Here is a 17,884-nt window from a genome sequence, read left to right on the forward strand (position 1 = left end):
ACACACACACACACACACACAAACTAGCCATGTAATCTTGGGCAAGTGACTTAACTCCAATTGCTCTCCAAAAGGCAAAGGAAGAAAGGAAGGAGGGAGGGAGGGAGGGAGGAAGGGAGGGAAGGAAGGAAGGAAGAAGAAAGGAAGGAGGGAGGGAGGGAGGAAGGGAGGGAAGGAAAGAAGGAAGGAAGGAAAGAAAGAACCCAGAGTCCCAAAACAACAAAAATTCTTGATTCTCTCCTCTCAGGTTCAGAAGCAAAGAAACAACAGCCATCTCCCCGAGGTGGGTAACCGGAAGAGGGTGAGTGTGTTTTGTTCTCTGCCGCTGCTCACCTGCTGTCTGAGCTGGTCATCATAGCGCTGCCGAGCCAACTTGTCCTGATACTGAGCTCTCTGTGAAAAGAAAAGGAGATGAGCTCGAGGGCCGAGAAGTGGAGGCCTCAGGCTTGGGCCCAAATATATCACAAGTGTCATCACAAGCCCACAGCTCTTAAACAGTACTTCCCTAACTGTACAACCACTGTTACTGTTACTTCTATAAGTAACACACTGTAGCAACAGGAGGTCCCGAAGCTTTGAAGTCAGCACTCCAGTAAATCACCAAGACTTTAAATTATAAATGGGCTGGGATCAGGCTCCCGAGAAGGAATTCCCAAATCTACAAAATGAAGTAGCAGGTCCCTTGATGTACTGATTTAAATAATGAATTAAAAAGAATTTCACAGAAGAGCTACAATTCCATCGATCAATAAGCATTTATTAAATACCCACGTTATGCCAGGCACACAGGTGCTGGGAATACAGAGAGAAAAAAGAAACCCTCCACGCCCTTCAAGAGCTTACATCCCATCCAGGACAAGTGCACATACAGAAGAATGCACAAAACAGATGCAATGGGAGAATTGGAGTGGGAGGACAGAGCACTGATAGGCTGGGGCAATCAGAAAGGTCTCACAGTGACTTTGAAGGAAATGGGATCACTGACATTCCTGGCCTGGGGAAGTGTGTTCAAAGAAAGGCCAGGCCAGTCTGAAGGGACAGCAGAAGGGCAGTAATGCACTATGAGGCTGGAAAGGCCAAAGAAAGGGCCTTATCTTGGGTCCTAGAGATGATTGGCGTTGGGCAGGGCCAGTGGCATGGTCAGAGAGGGGGCGCAGGGAGACCAGACTGAGACAGCACTGACTACTCGGGTAGTCTGTCCTTTCTGCTGATATCCAGTAAATGGAACTCAGGAGAGAGAACAGCCCTAGGGAATTCTCTGCACTGGATCATTAAACCACTGGCAGCAATGAAGCCACCCACTGAGAAAGCGGAGAGAGAAGAATGTCCAGGATGGAACTTTGGGGCACACTCAGAGTGAGGGGGGAAGGGACCCAAGAGAGAAACAGGAAGAAGAGCCCAGAGAAGAAAACAACCACCAGAGTCAGATGCAGGCGAGAACTGAGAGAATATCATCAGATTCAGTCCTCAAGCGCAGAGCAGAGGTTGTGGGAAGACCTTTGACAAACATACAAGCTGTGAAAGGGGGGCCAAGTCCCTCACCTCCCAGCCAATGAAATCACAGCTCCAGGTCAAAAAAAAAAAAAAAAAAAAAAAAAGAGAGAGAACTGGTAATTTTGAAAAGAGCAGTCTGCTGAAAGGCAAGATGGAAAGCCAGACTACAAAGGGCAGAAGAGAGGAGAAGTCAAGGCAGGGGGCACAGACAGCTTTTCTTTACGGAGACTGGCTGTGAAAAGAAAGGACAGAAGGGTCTCAGGGGATGGAGGCCATGGAACTGTGGGTGGGCTTGGCAGAGGTGTCTGAGGAGCTGGGACCAAGGGTAGGGCTTTGGTAGGAGGAAGGCCACATCCTCATCAAATTGAGGCAGAGGAAAGGACAAATGATGCGGTGAAGGGACAGCAGGTATGGAGAGGGGGAGGGGGAGAAGACGGAGAGCTGGCTGACCCAACCCTGTGTTCTCAGTAAAGGGTAACGCCAAGAGCTCCGGGAAGAGTGTGGAGGAAGGCACTGTGGGAGCCTGGAAGAAGGGGACAGTCACCATTATATAATGGGCTGCTGCATGGAAGGCTGGCCTGGCAGCTGGGAGAGCAGCAGCAGCTGCAGTGGCAGCAGAGTGTGTAAGTGTGTGGTGTGGCTTCTCCTGGCTCCATTTGTGAAGGAGGAAGAGGCAGGTGTGCCAAGGTAGAGGATCTGAGTGCAGAGGCATGGAATTTGAAGGCAGGCTTAGAACTCCATGGTAGGGACTGGGAAGGACAGGGATGACTGTCTAGGGCCCCCGAGAGTCTGAGGCAGGGAAGGGGACAGGATGGGTGACAGAATGACAGGAGCTTCTGCTCCAATAAAGCAGTTTCAGCATTTTTGATTATGGAAGCAGAAGCCTCCGGAAATACCAGGGTATATACCCTTTCTGTGAACCAGTCACACCTCCCACATTTCAAGATAATCACGAGATTGCACAAGTTTTAGGTGTAAAGACCTGGAATGAGCATCATCTTTTCAACAGCTTTCACGTCCCTCTGCCAACTCCCCACACTGGAGGCTCCTTACCGCCTGATGCTGCCGCGTTTCTTCGCTTAGTGTCTTCCTTCTCTCTTCCGCCTGTATCCGAACCTGCTCGTTCTTCAGCTGTTCCACAGCAGCTTCATATTCCTTTGGGAGGGAGGATCGCCCAGTCAGGAAGGGATCACGGGCCCCGGGAAAACCAAGCCCTGAGAGTTCTCCACGAGCCATCACTTGGGGTCTAGTCGCCCAGGAGCAAAAAGAGCCCTGAGGACCGGCCCCCAATGGGAACACCCTGCTGCTCCTGAGCAGACCCACTGACCTCCAGACACCACCCTGCCCAAGACAGACATAAAAAGACACAGAAGGAAAAACAGACACTACAAGAAGCCCTGAAACACATTCCAAAAAAGCAAACCTGCACTTTTTGGGCCCTAACCTTGTGTCCCGGAAGGTCGCTACACCATTTGGGGGAAGTGAACATGATCAGATGACCATTGCAGGCTGCACTGGACTGGAGGCTGCCTGGCCTCGTACACAAAGCCTAAGCCTGATCACTGGGCCTTTCTGGACCTGGCCAAGCCTATCACCTATCAAGTCAAGTCAAGTCAACTTCAAGACACCAAAATTTGCCAGCTACGGTCCATTTCAACCTTCCTCTTCTTTTCTCCTTCAACCATGGGGGAAAATACAACCAGTAAACCTGGAAATCAGAATGGCTGATGAGAGACATTCAACAAGAAGTCAGACAACTTACTTTAACCTTTGACTGCTGCTCCAGCTGCAAAGTCTGCTCCTGCATCTGTGCAAGACTGAGCGCTTCCTTGGCGTGGCCTATGGGGTAATGGAGAGCACAGCTTAGAGAGAATTCCTGTCACTGAAGAATCCCAGCCCACTGGAAAAGTCCTCCAGGTTCCTCCTGGTCTGGGTCCGCCCTGAGGGGCTCTGCTGTCCTCTCAGCTCCAGCAACCCCTGTCCTACACACACACACACACACACACACTCTCTCACGATTCTCCAGACCTTTGCTCACATTGTTTCTTCCTCTTACAGTCAGCTCCCTGGGCTTTCTTTCTGCCCATCCTCATCTTACTCATTTTCCAAGGTCTAGATGAATCCCCACCTCCATCCATATCTTCTCCCCAGAGGAACAGGCAATTCCTGTGTGAACTTACCTTGCATCTCCCAGAACACCTAAGCAGCTAATGAATGCCTACTGAACTTTGGCTCCCTTCAGGAATATAAGGATCTAGCACTTAGATTCTAAGTTTATAATGTCTAACCATATAAAAAGTGTCTAACAACCAATCGATAAGTATTTACTAAGCACCTACTGTGTGCCAGTCATTGGGGACACCCAGACAAAAACGGAACATCCTTGAGGGAGTTGGCATTCTAGTGAGAGTTTACACACTGAAAACAAAAGACACTCCAGCAGTTTGGGAAGGGTGGGTAGAAGCAGCTGCAGGGCTCAGGAAAGGCTTCATAGAGAGGTAGGAAGTAAGCTTGACCTGAGTCTTGAAGGCCACAAGGCACCTTCAGGAGGAGTTAATGGAAAGTACTGGATGGCCAATGTAAAGGCTGGAGGGGGCCTGTTGCTTGGCTGACTTGCAGAATAATGCACTAGGCCCTCACCTAGGGGCTGGGGACACCACACCAAAAAACAGTGCCTGCCCTCAAGGAACTAAAGAAAAACCAAGTAGAGTTTTCTCCAGGGGATTAAAAACTAATATAAGATATCAAGTTAAGAATTCTCAAAACTGAGTTCTTATGCCCTGCATGAGGCAGGATTATTTCACCAGAAATTATGGTCAACCAGTCACCCAAACAAAAAGAGATAATATAACAACTGGCTGCAGAAAAGAGCTTCATTGTAATAATAACTGACAGTTATATATGGCTTTGAAGTTGGCCAAATGCCTTACAAAAGTTATCTCATAACAAATCCCCTAGAAACACATCCTAGCAAGAGAGGGAGCTGGAGCCAAGTGAGCCCCTGAAGCTAAAGGCTCCAGAGATCGGCCTTGCCAACTAAAGCAAGCCTTCTCCAAGGTGGAGCTCATCACACATGAATGGACATCAGTCACAGATGGAAGGTCTGGTCATTATCCAAGAGGATGCTTCACAGTCATCTCTGCTGGCCCAGCCACATAGGCAATAGGAAGGCACACTGACCTCCATGGGACTGTAGAAGTCCCATGTACTTTCTCCAAAGTACAAATCGTTGAAAAGATTGGAAAATACAGTCCTTGATAGCAGCACCCTATCCGCTCAAGTCTATTCAAAAGTAATTAAAGCCAAATAAAAAAATTCCAAGTCTAGAAGAAAAAAGTGGGAGGAGGTATGTGAAAGAGGAACAGAATGTAGCTCCACACAGGTTTGAAAAGCAGCTGATCATGGCTGGTTCAGCTGGTTAGTGCAGGGGGTCACGGGTTCACTCTCTATGACCTCTGATCGCAGGCCACAGATTTGCCTCTAGCCCTGGCCAGACAACTGACACCTAGAACCCCAGGGAGACCTGGGGGAACTGCTACAAAGAAACGTGGCCAATACTGGAAAAAAAAAATCAAATGACCCTATTTGGGGTTTTCTTGGCAAAGATACTAGATACTAGAGTGGTTTGCCATTTCCTCCTTCTCCAGCTCATTTTACAGATGAGGGGTGACTTGCCCAGTGACACAGTAAGTACTTAAGGCTGGATTTGAACTTAGGAAGATGAGTCTTCCTGACTCAGGGTCAGCACTCTATCCACTTTGCCACCTAGCTGCCCAATAGTCTTCACATAAGGACAGTGTCATATTATAATGTGAATTCTATCCCCATCAAATATGACAAATGACAAAAGAGAAAACTGGACAGGACTGGCTCCAAAAGCAGACACCAGGTAATGCCCACGTAGAGTTGAGGTATTTGTGAGACTGCTAGACTTGTTTGTGGGCTGCATCCTGAATGATGGGGTTGGGGGTGGAGGAGGGGGGGAACTAAATAAAGAGAATGACAGGAACCAAAGTGCTGGGTGAGAAGGAAAAAGGCTAACTAAGACTTGGCTTTGGCTCTAGCTGAAGGCCCTGAGCATTGCAGGGATGTACTTGGGAAATGTTTAACAAAAAAATAAAATTACAATAAAACAGAATGATGTTAGTTGGTGGTTTTCGAAGTCAATACGCTCCTTCGTTTCTCTTTAAGTCTGAGGCTCTTGGCTTAAGGAGGTCACAGGAGAGCTGTAGGAAACAAAGCTGGCTACAGAGTGAAGGGCCTTGAATGCCAGGTTGAGATCAGAGTGGGGGAACAAATGAAAATTTCTGAGGAAGTAACATAACCTAATTCCCCCCAAATGCCAGCACCCTCCCTTTCTCTAAGTACACACAGTCTCTCTCATAGAATGAAAACTCCTTGAAAATGGGGGGTGCTTTCATTGTCTTTTCTTTGTAGCCCCAGCACCTTGCACAGTGACTGACATGTCGTAGGTACTTAATCAATGCCTGGTGACTGACTGAGAACCTAATGATCGATCTGGCATTGGAATGTGGAACCAACAGGAGAGAATGAAGGGAGACCTCTCAAGAGGCAAGCTGGGCAGGGGATGGAATGGACATTTCCCAAGAAGCTTCGCAGAGGGAGAAGAAACAATGGGACTTTTCAAACACCTGTGAAAGATGAGACAAAAAGGACACTTAATCTAGCTTGAGAGAATGAAGGTGGCAGCATTATCCAAAAGAGAGATGCCATAAGGAGATGGGGCAGATGGTAAATTTATAGTCTAAAGAGTTGGTGAATTGGGGGGGATGGTGAGGGCAGAATCAGCAGGAATCTGAGAGGATGGGTTCAATTCCCAGCACTGTTCACTACATCAGTCCTTGGGCAAGGCAATAGGTCTCTGGGCCTCCGTTCCCTCGTTTGTAAAATAAAAGCTAAGACCAGGTGACCTTTAAAGTCCCTTCCCAGATTCACATCTGTGCCTCCATGATCCTACTGGTGAGTAAAGTTGGAAATACTAGTCTAGAATGTGGGAGAGACATGAAGAAGGATGTAAATGTCCATGAAGCTCCTACTATGTGTCAGGCACTAAGTGCTGCACAGGTATTATCTCAGTTGTTCCTTACAACGGCCTGGCAAAGCAGGTGCTAGAATGATTTCCATTTTACAGCTGAGGAAAATGAGGCAAACAGCAAGACTAGACAGTCACCTTCACAAAAGTGACAGACAAAGAAGAGAGGGAATGGATAAGTCACCAAAAGATCTGCAAGCTGGAAGGGGCCTACTAAGGGGCCTTCCAGCCCAACTCATACACAAAAGGAAGTCCCATCATAACACATCCTACAAGGAGTCAAAAGCAAGAGAGAAGGGAGGAGAGAACTCTACAGAACACATGCGTTTTAGCAGTGAGACCAAAGACTCAATACCATCACTACCATGCCATCATGTCATCCTTACCTATCCCACAGTCTAGGTTGCTTATACAGTAGAAATGCGTTTGGTCGATGGGAATTCCATGGTGCAAAATGGTGGGAAAAGAGAACTGGTGATCTTAACATTGAGTATAAGGCCCCCCTCCCATTGGCTACTGTAAAGAGAGGACAAGGTCCCTGTACTGATGGAATTCAAAATCTAGCAAATACTATACATACATGCACAGAAGATTACAAGAAAGTTGTAAATAACAAAGCTCTTCTGTTGCCAAGACACCCTGTTCCCAGAATTACCTGGATCACTAGGTAGAGAAAATAACTTAAGAAATTTTTAGGAGTTGGCAAGGATTTCCTGAACTTACTCATATTGACAACCTACAACCAAAACGGGTATTCCTCCGCTTGGGTCACTACTAAAACATTTCTTGATTTCATTACCAAGGCCAGGGGGGTTGGAGTTCAGGGATAAGTATAATATAGTGGAAAAAGGCAGAAGACCTGGGGTTCAGTCCTGGCTCTAACAGTAGCTATATGACCTTGAACACAGTTTTTCCATGTGTAAAATGAGGGGACAAGGTTTCTTCCTGCTTTAATGTTATCCTGCAGTTCTACTTAGTAAAGGTAGGTGGAGATAGACTCCACCTCCAACAAGTGGCCTTCCTCACCAATCCTGTCCAGTGACCACTCTTTCCAAAGACCCCCAGAACTCTGGTTCAACAAGATCCTAGAGCAGAGTAAGTTATTAAAAATGCGCACTGGTTAGGTCAATGGCATAAGCATCCTCTCCTTAAAGACCACTCAGTCCAATGCATCTCTTTCAGAATACTAGCAAAAGGAAATGATAGATATCCATAGTGACTATCCCCCAACACTCTGGCCTGCATTCTCTTCTTTTCTCCCTCTATACAGACAGTTTTTCCTTGATGTAAATTTGCATCATGCAAATCTGACTTCATGTAAAGAATTCTGAAAGAAATATGCATTCCAAAAAACCACCAATTTTAACTTTACTGTATAGTATTGTGTGGTCTCTGTTCCTGCCCCTAGAGTCTGCACTCTGCAGCATCTCACCACCCCACTAAGAAAACCTAAAAGAAAAAAAAAACACCCTCCAAGTGAAAGCAGAAGAATGGACACGTGTAGAGACCACCACCAACACCACTGGACTGGGGGCTTCACTTGAAACCGCTAGCACAAAGAGAGGAGACCTTAGCCCTGCTCTGCTTACCTGTCCTGCCCCAACTTTTGTCTGTCATCCATCTTCTACTGTCTGTGTCTGTGTCCAGCTCCTACTTATTGATTCCTCCTTCCCTTCCCTCTTCTTCCTCTCAGTTCTGACCAGGCCCCCACGTGGCCCTCTTCTTGCCTGCCTCCTTCCTTTCCCCAAGACAACGGGCAAATTGGTAGTATGTCAAAACTGAGGTCTGAAGCATGGGCTACTGCCAGTACTATTTTGCTTAATCTCATCATCATATAAATATTTATATGCAGATAATCTATGGGTCCAGCCCTGACTTATGGTCTCAACACCTCCAATTGCTCATAGAACATCTCTGACTAGATGGCCCCCAGACTTCCTAAACATATCCATTGCTGAACCTGCTAATTCCCCATCACAAGCCCCTGCCCTCATCCTAATTTTCCTATTACTATCAAGATTTCCAACATCTCCCGAGTCACCTAGTCTCAAAACCTAGATGTGAACCTTGCCTTTACCTTCATCCCCTTCCTCCTATGTCCCATCTGTTGCCAAGTCCTGTCAATTCTACCTCCATAATATGGCTCCAATATGCCCCTTCTCTCCTCTGACACTGACCCTGCTGGTGCAGACAGACCTCACTCCAGGACTACTGCAATAGCTGTAGTTGGGTCTGCCTGGCCTGAGGCTGTCTCCACTCCACTCAGCGGTGACAATGATCTCCCAAAAGTTCAAGTCTGATCATGTCTCCACCCCCATTCAATCAACTCCAGTGGCTTTCTATTGCCTCTGGATCCATTATAGCACCCTGTTTGGCATTTAAAGCCCTTCACAACCTAGCTGCTTCCCACCTTTCCAGCCTCCTTATGCCATACACAGCCCTCTTCCCTACTATGCATCTGTGATCCAGTGACACTGGTCTCCCTGCTGTTTCTTATACAAAACACTTCACCTCCCACCACTGGGCATTTTTCTCTGGCTGTCCTCCATACCTGGAACAGAGTCTCTCCCTCCTGGCTACCTTCAAGCCCCAAATCAAGTCCCACTTCCCCCAGGAAGCCTTTTCTAATCCCCCTTACCTCTAGTGCCTTTCCTCTATCGATTACCTCCAATTCATCGCTAAAGGCTATTCTGTACTGCCGTTTGCAGTGGTGAGCCCTTTAAACTAGAAGGTATTTATTTTTTTTGCTTTTCTTTGTACCCCCAGGAGCTTGGCACAAGGCTTTGCACACAAAAGGCCATCAATGGGTGCTTACTGAGGAATACTTAACCCTACAGTGTCCTGGGAGTGGGCTGCAAACGGGCACATCACGTCCCCGCCCTCCCCCTACAGGCACTGCCCATCGATCTCAGGGACTATGGCAGAAATGAGGCAACAGAGGCCCGGGGGAGGGGGCGAGGTGGCAGGCCCAAGAGCAGCGCCGGGACCAGGACCCCGCTTCAAATCCACAGCTTTCTACCCGCTCCCCACAGAATGCCAGCAGAGGGTCCCAGGAGCTCCCACGTGGTGGCGTGGCAGGGGACCACGGGCGGGCACGGGTCTGGCTTCCAGTGCCCCCGAGGGAGAGGACCCACACAGGGGAAGGCCCCAGCCTCAGTTTCCCTACAAGGCACGACAAGGGGAAGGAGGAGGGGCTCGCGTTTCCAGGCCCGCGAGGCCGAGAACAGGAGAAGTGACCCCGGGGTGACCCACTCACGCGAGTGCTCGAGCTCGCGCGCCGCTTTGGCCGCGCGCTCCAGGCCCGTAGGGTCGAAGTTGCTCCATTTGTCCTTGGGCATGGGTCGGTCCCCGCCGCCTCCCGCCCGGTCTCCGCTGCCGTCCCCTCCTATCGTGGGCGGCAGGGGCAGCACGGGCCCCGGACTCTCGCCCTTGGGGCCCTTGTTGACACCAAAAAGCCACGACATGGCGGGGCGTCCCCCGAGCCCCCCACGCGAGCCCTCCGAGCTAAGGAACCTCTACACGCGGAGCTAGCCGTCACGCGGCGCCCAGGGCGCAAGAGCAGGAAGAGGACCCCGCCCCCTTGGAGGCGGGCTCTAGTAGAGCGCGTGCCCGGAACCTCACGTTCAGGGACGTTCCACCTTCGGATTGGCTGAGGTGACGCATGACTCCTCTCTCGCGTACAGACCCTCCTCCGTCGCCAGAGAGCGAGGCTCGGGCTTCCAGCAGCCCATTGGCTGCCGGCAACTCTGGGGCAAAGGTGGTCGGGGAGGAGCCGAGTGGGGTCGTCAGAGTCGCCGGCAACGGAGGCCGAGAGGGAACGCTCAAGGGCGTGACGGCCGGAAAGAGGACCGGTGCCCTTGTCATCACTTCCGTCTAGCAACGGAGCGCGGTACCCCGTTGCTAGGGGACTCCGGGCCGTCTTCAGGCCATGGCGGCCGCGAAGAAGCAGGTCCCCAGGGAGCCCCTGAGCTTCGTGCTGCGCGGGCACCGGGCCCCGCTCCGGTGAGTGCGAGCGGCAAGAGGAACCGGAGACCGCCCGAACTGGGAGAATACTTAGAGATCCCTGAGCCCCATCCACCCCAAAGGGGATTCATTGTACCAAAGGGGAAACTGAGGCCCAGGGGGTGGAATCAGGGTATTCAAAGTCACCCAGAGAATCAGGATCTGTAGCATTCATTCATTCATGCATGCATGCATTGATTCAACAAACATTTAAGTGCCTAAGATGTGCAGTCGCTGTGCTAGCTTCTAGGAGTGCAAAGACAAAATTGAAATAGTCCCTTCCCTCAAGGGGTTTATATTCTACTGGGGAGGATACAAACAAGCATTTAATGCCTGCTGTGTGCCATACGCTATGTGCTAAGTCCTGAGGACACAAAGAAAGGAAAAATCTTCCTCCTCTCCCTCCGCCTTCACACAAATGGAGAGATACATTTAAGTAACTATGTATATACAAGAGAGCTTTACAAATCCAAAATAGATACCAAGTAATTTCAGTGGGGAAGAGGAAGACACTAGTAGCATCTGGAGGTTCCCCACCCTTGATTCTGGAGGAATGCTTAAACGCTGAGGAGGTGAATTTACTTAACCTGGAAAGAAACCAGGAATTCTAAGAGGAAGAGGGGAGAGGAGAGGGCATACTAAGTATAGGGAGGAGCCTCTGCAAAGGTATTTGCCAATTGTAAAGAGAGCTGTTTGCTGGAACGTATCGGAAATGAAGTTGAGTAATATCAGTGTCTGGAAAAGTAGGCTGAAGGGACACTGTGAGAGACTTTAAATCTCAAGCTGAGGAGTTTGTATTGTATCCTAAAAACAAGGGGGAAATCACCAAAGATTCTTGAGTAGGAGAAGTAACATGATCAGACTTGTGATTTAGGGAGATTTTTTTTTTTTGGTCAGTTGTGGGCAGGATGGATTTGAAAAAGGAAAGCTTGTTAGACAGGAGTCCAATTACAATGAATGTTTATTGGATTGTTGCATTGGGATGAGGCAAGTAAGAGATGATTTAAACCTGGTTGAGGTTGGTGGCTGGGTGAGTAGAGAAAAGGGGAGGGATACCATATATATTGTAGAGGTGGAATTGACACAATTTTTGGCAAATGACTAGATCTTGGTTGGGGGGGGGGAAGGGGAAGGTAAGGAAAAGGAAAGAATGAGTTGAGAATGATGCCAAGAAGTTTGCTAGAACTGTGGGGTCTCAAAGGGAAGATAATGAGTTCCATTTTGAATGGGTCAAATTTGAAATGGCCATGGGACATCCACATAGAGATATCCAAGCAAGCAGTTGTTGATGGGGGACTGGATTTCAGGAGAGTGATGAGGGCTTGATAGATAGACCTGGGGATCTTCCTCTTTACAGCCACCTCATAGAATCTCTCCTCTCCCTAAAATGAAGCTCAGATAATGTCTCTTACCTGAGGCCTTTCTTGGACCACTCTTCCCATCCTGCCTCCCCCCAGTAGTCTCTCCTCATGCAAACTGCCTAGGCTTTCTTTTATGAACTTTTATGTATCCATGTTGTCTCTCCCTTATAGAATGTAAACTCCTTGAGACATGGATTGTTTCATTTAGGGACTTGTGTCCTTATTGCCTAGTATGGTGCCTGATATGAAGGACTACACCTTTGATGTTTTTGGAGTCTCCTGGGGGCACTGCAAGGTTATGAAATATGCACAGAGTCCCACAGCTAGAATGTGGCATATCATAACTTGAAGATAGCTCTGCATTAGTACAGCCAAAAGGGCTGTCTAACTTAATAAATACTCAGGGGCAGCTAGGGGGCGCCATAGTGCATAGACTGCCGGGCCTGGAATCAGGACTCCTCTTCATGAATTCAAATCTGGCCTCAGACTCTTATTGGCTGTGTGCCCCTGAATAAGTCACTTGACCCTGTTTGCCTCAGTTTCCTCATCTGTAAAGTGATCTGAAGAAGAAAATGGCAAGCTACTCCAATCTCTCTGCCAAGAAAACCCCAAATGAGGACACATAGAGTAGAACACAATTGAAAATGACTTAACATCAGCAAAAACAAAACAAAACAAAACCATCACCAACAACAACCTTACTGATTGATTTATTGGGGTATAAGAAAAATAATTGAACCCAAAGGAGTTGATGAGGTCACCAAGGGAGAAGGTATCGAGATAAAAGAGAAGAGGGCCCAGGACAGAGAACCCTAGAGCAAGTAGGAAGAGCACCAAGAGAGAGAATTGTCAAAAAACAACCAGACCCAGGAGGGGGAGGGTGTTTGGGTAGGAGGAAGGGATGGTCAGCAGTGTGTGATGCTGTGGGGAGGTCAAGAAGGATAAGGACCAAGAAAATGCCATCTGATGTAGCAATTAAGAGGCCATTGATAACCACCGAGAGAGTAGTCTCAGTTGAATAGTCTGGCCAGAAGCGAGATTTCTAGGGATTCAGAAGTAAATGGGAAGAGAGCGATTGGAATCAAGAAGTATAGTATAGAGTATGAAAGGGAAGAAAGAAACAGGCCCATTGCTTGAGGGGGCACTAGACTCAAGGGACGGTTTTGTAAGGATAAGTGAGATGTGGGCATGTTTGTAGAAAGCAGGGAAGGAGACCAGAACTGGGGAGAAACGGAAGATTCATGGGGGCGAGGTGATGATCACAGGGACAAGCTCCAAGAGGGGTCTGGAGGCGACAGGGTCAAAGACAGAGGCAGAGGGGGTTGGCTTTGGCGAAAAGTATGACCTTTTCACCAGCAAAATGGCAGATACTCTACAGAGTTTTGTATGAGGTGCAAGTACAGTGTAGAAAAGAAACTAGAGATGAGATCCTCAGTTAAGAGAAGAAGAAGAAGAAGAAGAAGAAGAAGAAGGGGCTAAAGAGGCCTTTTGGAACAGCTATTTTTGGTAAGTGTGAGAGTCAGTTATTATGTTCCTGAGGCCAAATCCTAACCCTAATCCTTATTTGGCTTAGAGCAATCTCCTCCAAACTTCCAAGCATACATTGACAGGTAGAATATTCTAGGGCCTTAGGCAGACTTTCTTACCCTTTCCTTCTTCCCCTAAACAAATAAAAATAATTTTATTCCCTAATTTTTGCAAATGTTCCCTCAGAATAACCCTGTTTACTGTAGCTGAAAGAGTGCATTGGGGTTATGGGTTTGGTGTGAGATTTTTTTGGTCTGGGAGAAAGAACTATATATTTGACTCCAGAAAGAGTACTTATTATTACTTGAGAAAACTTCCCAGACAACCTTCCTTTGCAAGGAAGGTTCTTGGAGACAGACAAAGAGGTTGGGCTTTCCTTTAAGATGCCAACAAAAATGCAACATTGTCACCTACCTATGTTTTTTGCCTTGACCCCAGAGGGTGGGAGAACAGTCTGTCAAGAGGGGTACTGAGTATACCAATATGAGAATCGGGGGTAGCCAGGGTTGGAAGAGGCCAGTTAAACTTACCAAGAACCCTTTCAGTTGTTTTTCAGTCACCTGTGAGTCTCCATGACCCCATTTGAGGTTTTCTCAGCAGAGATACTAGAGTAGTTCACCATTTCCTTCTCCAGTTCATTTCACAGATGAGGAAACTGAGGCAAACAGGGTGAAGTGACTTGCCTAGGGTCACACAGCTATTAAGTGTCTGAGGATGGATTTGAACTCAGGAAGATGAGTCTTCCTGACTCCCAGCCTGGCGCTCTATCTACTGTGCCACCTATAACCCTTAGGGTGCCTTGTAAGAATATTTCTTCTCTGGAAGGAGCTGAAGGGGTGTCAGCTAGAAAACACAGGTGAACCAAAAGAAGAGAAATGGGAACAGGCCTGGAAGCAAAGAACTCCAGGAAAGGGGTTATAGAACTGAGGATTTCCCCAGTGGCTATCAGTGAGGCTATCCCCATGGCCCTAATCAGGCCCCTGAGAGAACTTTCTTAGTTCATCTACTGTCTCTTCTGGATCTTCATCAAAGACACCTAGAATGTTTTCCACTCAATTAGAACAGAACAGAAATTTGAATGGGGATGATTTTAAGAGGGACACCAAGAGAAAGAACATAAGGGAGAAAATGCTTGACATTCTAAGATAATTACTTCTGTGTGTATTGTGTTTTTATGAAGAGAGAAACGAAATGAATTTCTCAGTAATAATCAGAAAATTGCCCTTGGCCAACATCATAACTCTCATGAATTAGCCAAGGACCAGGCATCTTCAGGCAACCTGGAAAATACTTCATGGACCCAAGAGGAAGAAATGGGTAAGAATGAGTGAGCCCAGGCATCAACAGGTAACATGGAAGGAGCCAAATCCTTGTCTCTAAAGTGGATTGTTTGTGAAGAGCTTACCCACCACAGGCTGTCACTGGGGCAGTATTAGGAGGGTAGGTTCTGTTCTCAGAGCCTGCAATCTAATTGGGGGAGGGCAAAGAAATAAGGATAATGCAAGGAAAGGTGAAGAAAGCACAAAGGAGAAGTCCCAAAAAAGGTACAATCAGAAATATAAGGGAGGAAAGGAAAAAGAGTGAGAAAAAAGAGAGAAGGAAAGAAAGGGACAAAGGGAGAAAGAGAGGGAAGGGAAGAGAGAAAAGAGAGAGAAAGAGGAAGGGAGAAAGAAAAGAGGGAGAGAAAGGGAGAAAGGGAAGGAGAGAGAAAGAAGAAGGAGAAAGGAGAGAAAAGAGAGGGAGGGAGGAAGAAAGGGAGGAGGGAGAGAGATAAAGGGAGAAAGAGGAAGAGAGCTGGCATCTGAGGGATGGAGAACAGTGCCCATTCCAGAAGGAATGGTTCTGTTGGTTTGACCACTGTGTCCACAGCTGAGGGGCTTGGGCTGGCTGCCCAAGGCAATAGGTATGAAGGCCTAAGTGGGATGGCTTGCACTCACTTGGTCACCACACAATAGGATTGGGCCCTAGGGTGGGAACTCTAAATATGAACATAGATGAACTTCCCCAAGGACTGTGGGGCATGGAACCAAGTCCGTCTACCATTTAATGGATATACTCCCCCCCCCCCCTTTAAAGCCTGAAATAATTTGGTTAAATCTTTAAAATGAGCATTTCCTTTAATGTGACTTTATTTCGTGTTATCATAGTCTGCTTATTACAGAATAAGGTGTTTAGGTTTTTGCTTTCAGAGTCATACCATAACCAGAGCTAAACCTGCTCAGGCTGCCCTCTGATACACCATAAAGTCCTGCCATTTTTCCTGTCTAATATGACATGAATGCACCAACTAGGTTCCTTAAGTGGGACCTAAAGTCCTGTTTGTCTCTTCAGACCTCAGAGACATTCTGGGATGTCCACATATCTCCACTTGGAAAGTGCCCTAGGGGTCCTTGCTCCTTCACTGGGCCAGTCACAGTTACTAGGAAAGCCTGGTATCTAGGTGGGGATGACAGAGGGTCCTGTCACAAGTCTGGTAACTGAATAATGCAGAATCCTGTGATTTGCAAGATCTTATATCGTATCTTTCTCCCTCTAATTGTGCAGCTGGTTTGTCTTCTCAGAAGGACAGTCCCACAATTGATGACCTAGAAGAAAGTTTACAGAAGCTGAAGGTCCAAGTGCAGCCACGCTTGGCCCCAAGTAAGAGTTTTGACTCTGACACTGAAGATGTCTCTGGTTCTGATGCCTCTGATCTCTGGAGTCCTGGTCAATCTCAGTGGTCTGAAGATCGATGTAGCCCATCTCCCGTGGGGGAGAGGGAAACCCTGCTGAAGGCACCCGTGGACTGGGGACGGTTTCTGAGTCCCCAGGGCCTGGCCAGACCATTGGGAAATGGCTCCCACCTTAGGACTTTAGGCCTTCCAGTGAGGTCTGCTCCAGGCAACTACAGAGCAGGCCTTCTGGGAAGTAAGGTGTCCATGAGCAGCTGTCTACCATCGGTGGCCTTGGTGATGGATGGATCCCCTGCACAGTCCTTCCCCCCTAAACTAGGGGCACCTCATGTGATTGGTGTGAGGGCTCTACTACCTCCTAAGATTCCGGTGAGGTCCTGCTCTCCCCAGAGGAGAGGCAGGTCTCTTTCTTTAACCCGATCCCATTCTTTCTCCCCTGCTTCCAAAAGGACGCGATGGGTCCGGTCTCACTCCCAGTCTCCCAGGCCCATCTGGAGACCCACCTCAGCCAGAGCTAATGCTTGTGCACAGCCCGCACCTCAGCTCATCCGGCCTGGGGGGAACAGAAAGAAAACAGCTCTGACCAGACCGTCTCGATCTCGAACTTGTAAGACTGGGCCCTGGGCTGCCCATCGGGCCTGTGTGCCCCTGGAAACCCAGGAGGAAGAAGTCCTGGAGCACTCCTGGAGTCCTTACTGCCTTCCTGTGCCTGGCATCTCATCCCCCCTGGCTCAGGAGATGAGCAAAAGGTAATGATTAGAATACAGCTGCACCTTGTCAGTCTGCAGACCCGCTCCATGGGTGGCATCTCTTTGGAGACATAGAGCAATTCCTGGAGGTAAAGCCCTTCTTGTCACATTGGTGAGATTTTCCCCATAAAGCTAGAGTTGACTTCAAACATAGCCAGGGGCTTGTATGTGTGTCTTTCAGAGAAAGTGTCATTCTCAGGGCCAACTTTCACCAACTTTTTGCTTTGTAAGATGTCATTTTGTGGAAGAATGGGGGGGGGTAGTTTTAACAATCTGAAATGAAGGTGTCTCTCCCATGCTCCGAGTCATGGTTTCCATCTTTAAGGGGGGCTGTTCCATTGGCCAGTTGTGGCTTTCAGAGAAACAGGGCCTGGAACCACTTGCCTGGGCCCCACACTGATGAGCATCTACAGCAGCCCCTGATGGGACTGTTACCTTCGAGTTAGTAGCTGCATCAACAAGCCACAAATTCTTGTTTGAGGAATGTGCTTTGTTTGAGGAGAGGTGGTTGGAATAATAGTTTTTCCAATTATATGTAAAAACAACTTTTAATGGTTTTTTTTTAACTTTTGAGTTCCAAATCCCTCCCTGAGACAGGAAACAATTTGGTACAGGTTATGCATGTATAGTCATGCAAAACGTGGGTTTGTGATTATTTGGGTGTTTGTGAGAAATGGCTGTTTTGTTAAAAAAAAAAAAAGGATTAGAATCCTTTCTTTTTAAAAAAAAACACACTATTTAAAATGCTCAATTCTATTGTTGGGTACCTCCTACAGCCCAGTTGCTACTGGGGGCACAGTTCAGGTAGGCACCCATGCCTAAAGCCAGTCACTAACACACCATTTGTTTGACAAGTGACATCTTGGCTAATAAAGTCAGATGGGGTAAGGGAAACATAGCTATGGGGGTCCAAAACCAGAAATGGGATGAAATTAAAGGGGTACCATGACAGCTTAGAAGCCCAAGTCTGTGCATTGTAGGTTCTTCCAGACCCTCAAAGAAGGGCATGTGCATCAGTCCCTGGGG

General features: G+C 47.9%; 2 protein-coding genes across 2 annotated transcripts in view; one reads left to right on the forward strand and one right to left on the reverse strand.

Moving 5' to 3' along the window:
• The window catches only part of LOC138154371 (ATPase family AAA domain-containing protein 3), a 62,569-nt gene extending 52,428 nt beyond the window's left edge, over positions 1-10,141 (reverse strand). Inside the window, exons 1-4 of the mRNA XM_069079098.1 lie at positions 9,804-10,141; positions 3,257-3,333; positions 2,548-2,649; positions 334-393 (exon numbers count right to left, since the gene is read on the reverse strand). Coding sequence (XP_068935199.1) covers positions 334-393; positions 2,548-2,649; positions 3,257-3,333; positions 9,804-10,011 — 447 coding nt within the window. The 5' untranslated portion in view covers positions 10,012-10,141. The remainder of the gene's footprint in view (positions 1-333; positions 394-2,547; positions 2,650-3,256; positions 3,334-9,803) is intronic.
• A 16-nt stretch (positions 10,142-10,157) lies between these two features.
• LOC138154372 (uncharacterized) lies at positions 10,158-17,011 on the forward strand. Its single transcript, XM_069079099.1, has 3 exons — positions 10,158-10,549; positions 14,618-14,754; positions 15,982-17,011. The coding sequence occupies exons 1-3, from the start codon at positions 10,476-10,478 to the stop codon at positions 16,860-16,862; spliced, it is 1,092 nt and encodes a 363-aa protein (XP_068935200.1). The 5' UTR covers positions 10,158-10,475; the 3' UTR covers positions 16,863-17,011.
• Positions 17,012-17,884: the final 873 nt, after the last annotated feature.

Source organism: Petaurus breviceps, unplaced genomic scaffold, assembly GCF_028583685.1.
Source record: "Petaurus breviceps papuanus isolate PSGF00001 unplaced genomic scaffold, PetGlider_PUasm1.0 91041, whole genome shotgun sequence".
Lineage (NCBI taxonomy): Eukaryota > Metazoa > Chordata > Mammalia > Diprotodontia > Petauridae > Petaurus > Petaurus breviceps.

Bases quoted from the DNA above. Each gene is read 5' to 3' on its own strand.
- LOC138154372 (XM_069079099.1), top strand. From the start codon at position 10,476: ATGGCGGCCGCGAAGAAGCAGGTCCCCAGGGAGCCCCTGAGCTTCGTG. The intron at 10,550-14,617 runs GTGAGTGCGAGC...GTTTTTATGAAG, and splicing joins GGGCACCGGGCCCCGCTCCG to AGAGAAACGAAATGAATTTC. The intron at 14,755-15,981 runs GTAAGAATGAGT...CTAATTGTGCAG, and splicing joins GACCCAAGAGGAAGAAATGG to CTGGTTTGTCTTCTCAGAAG.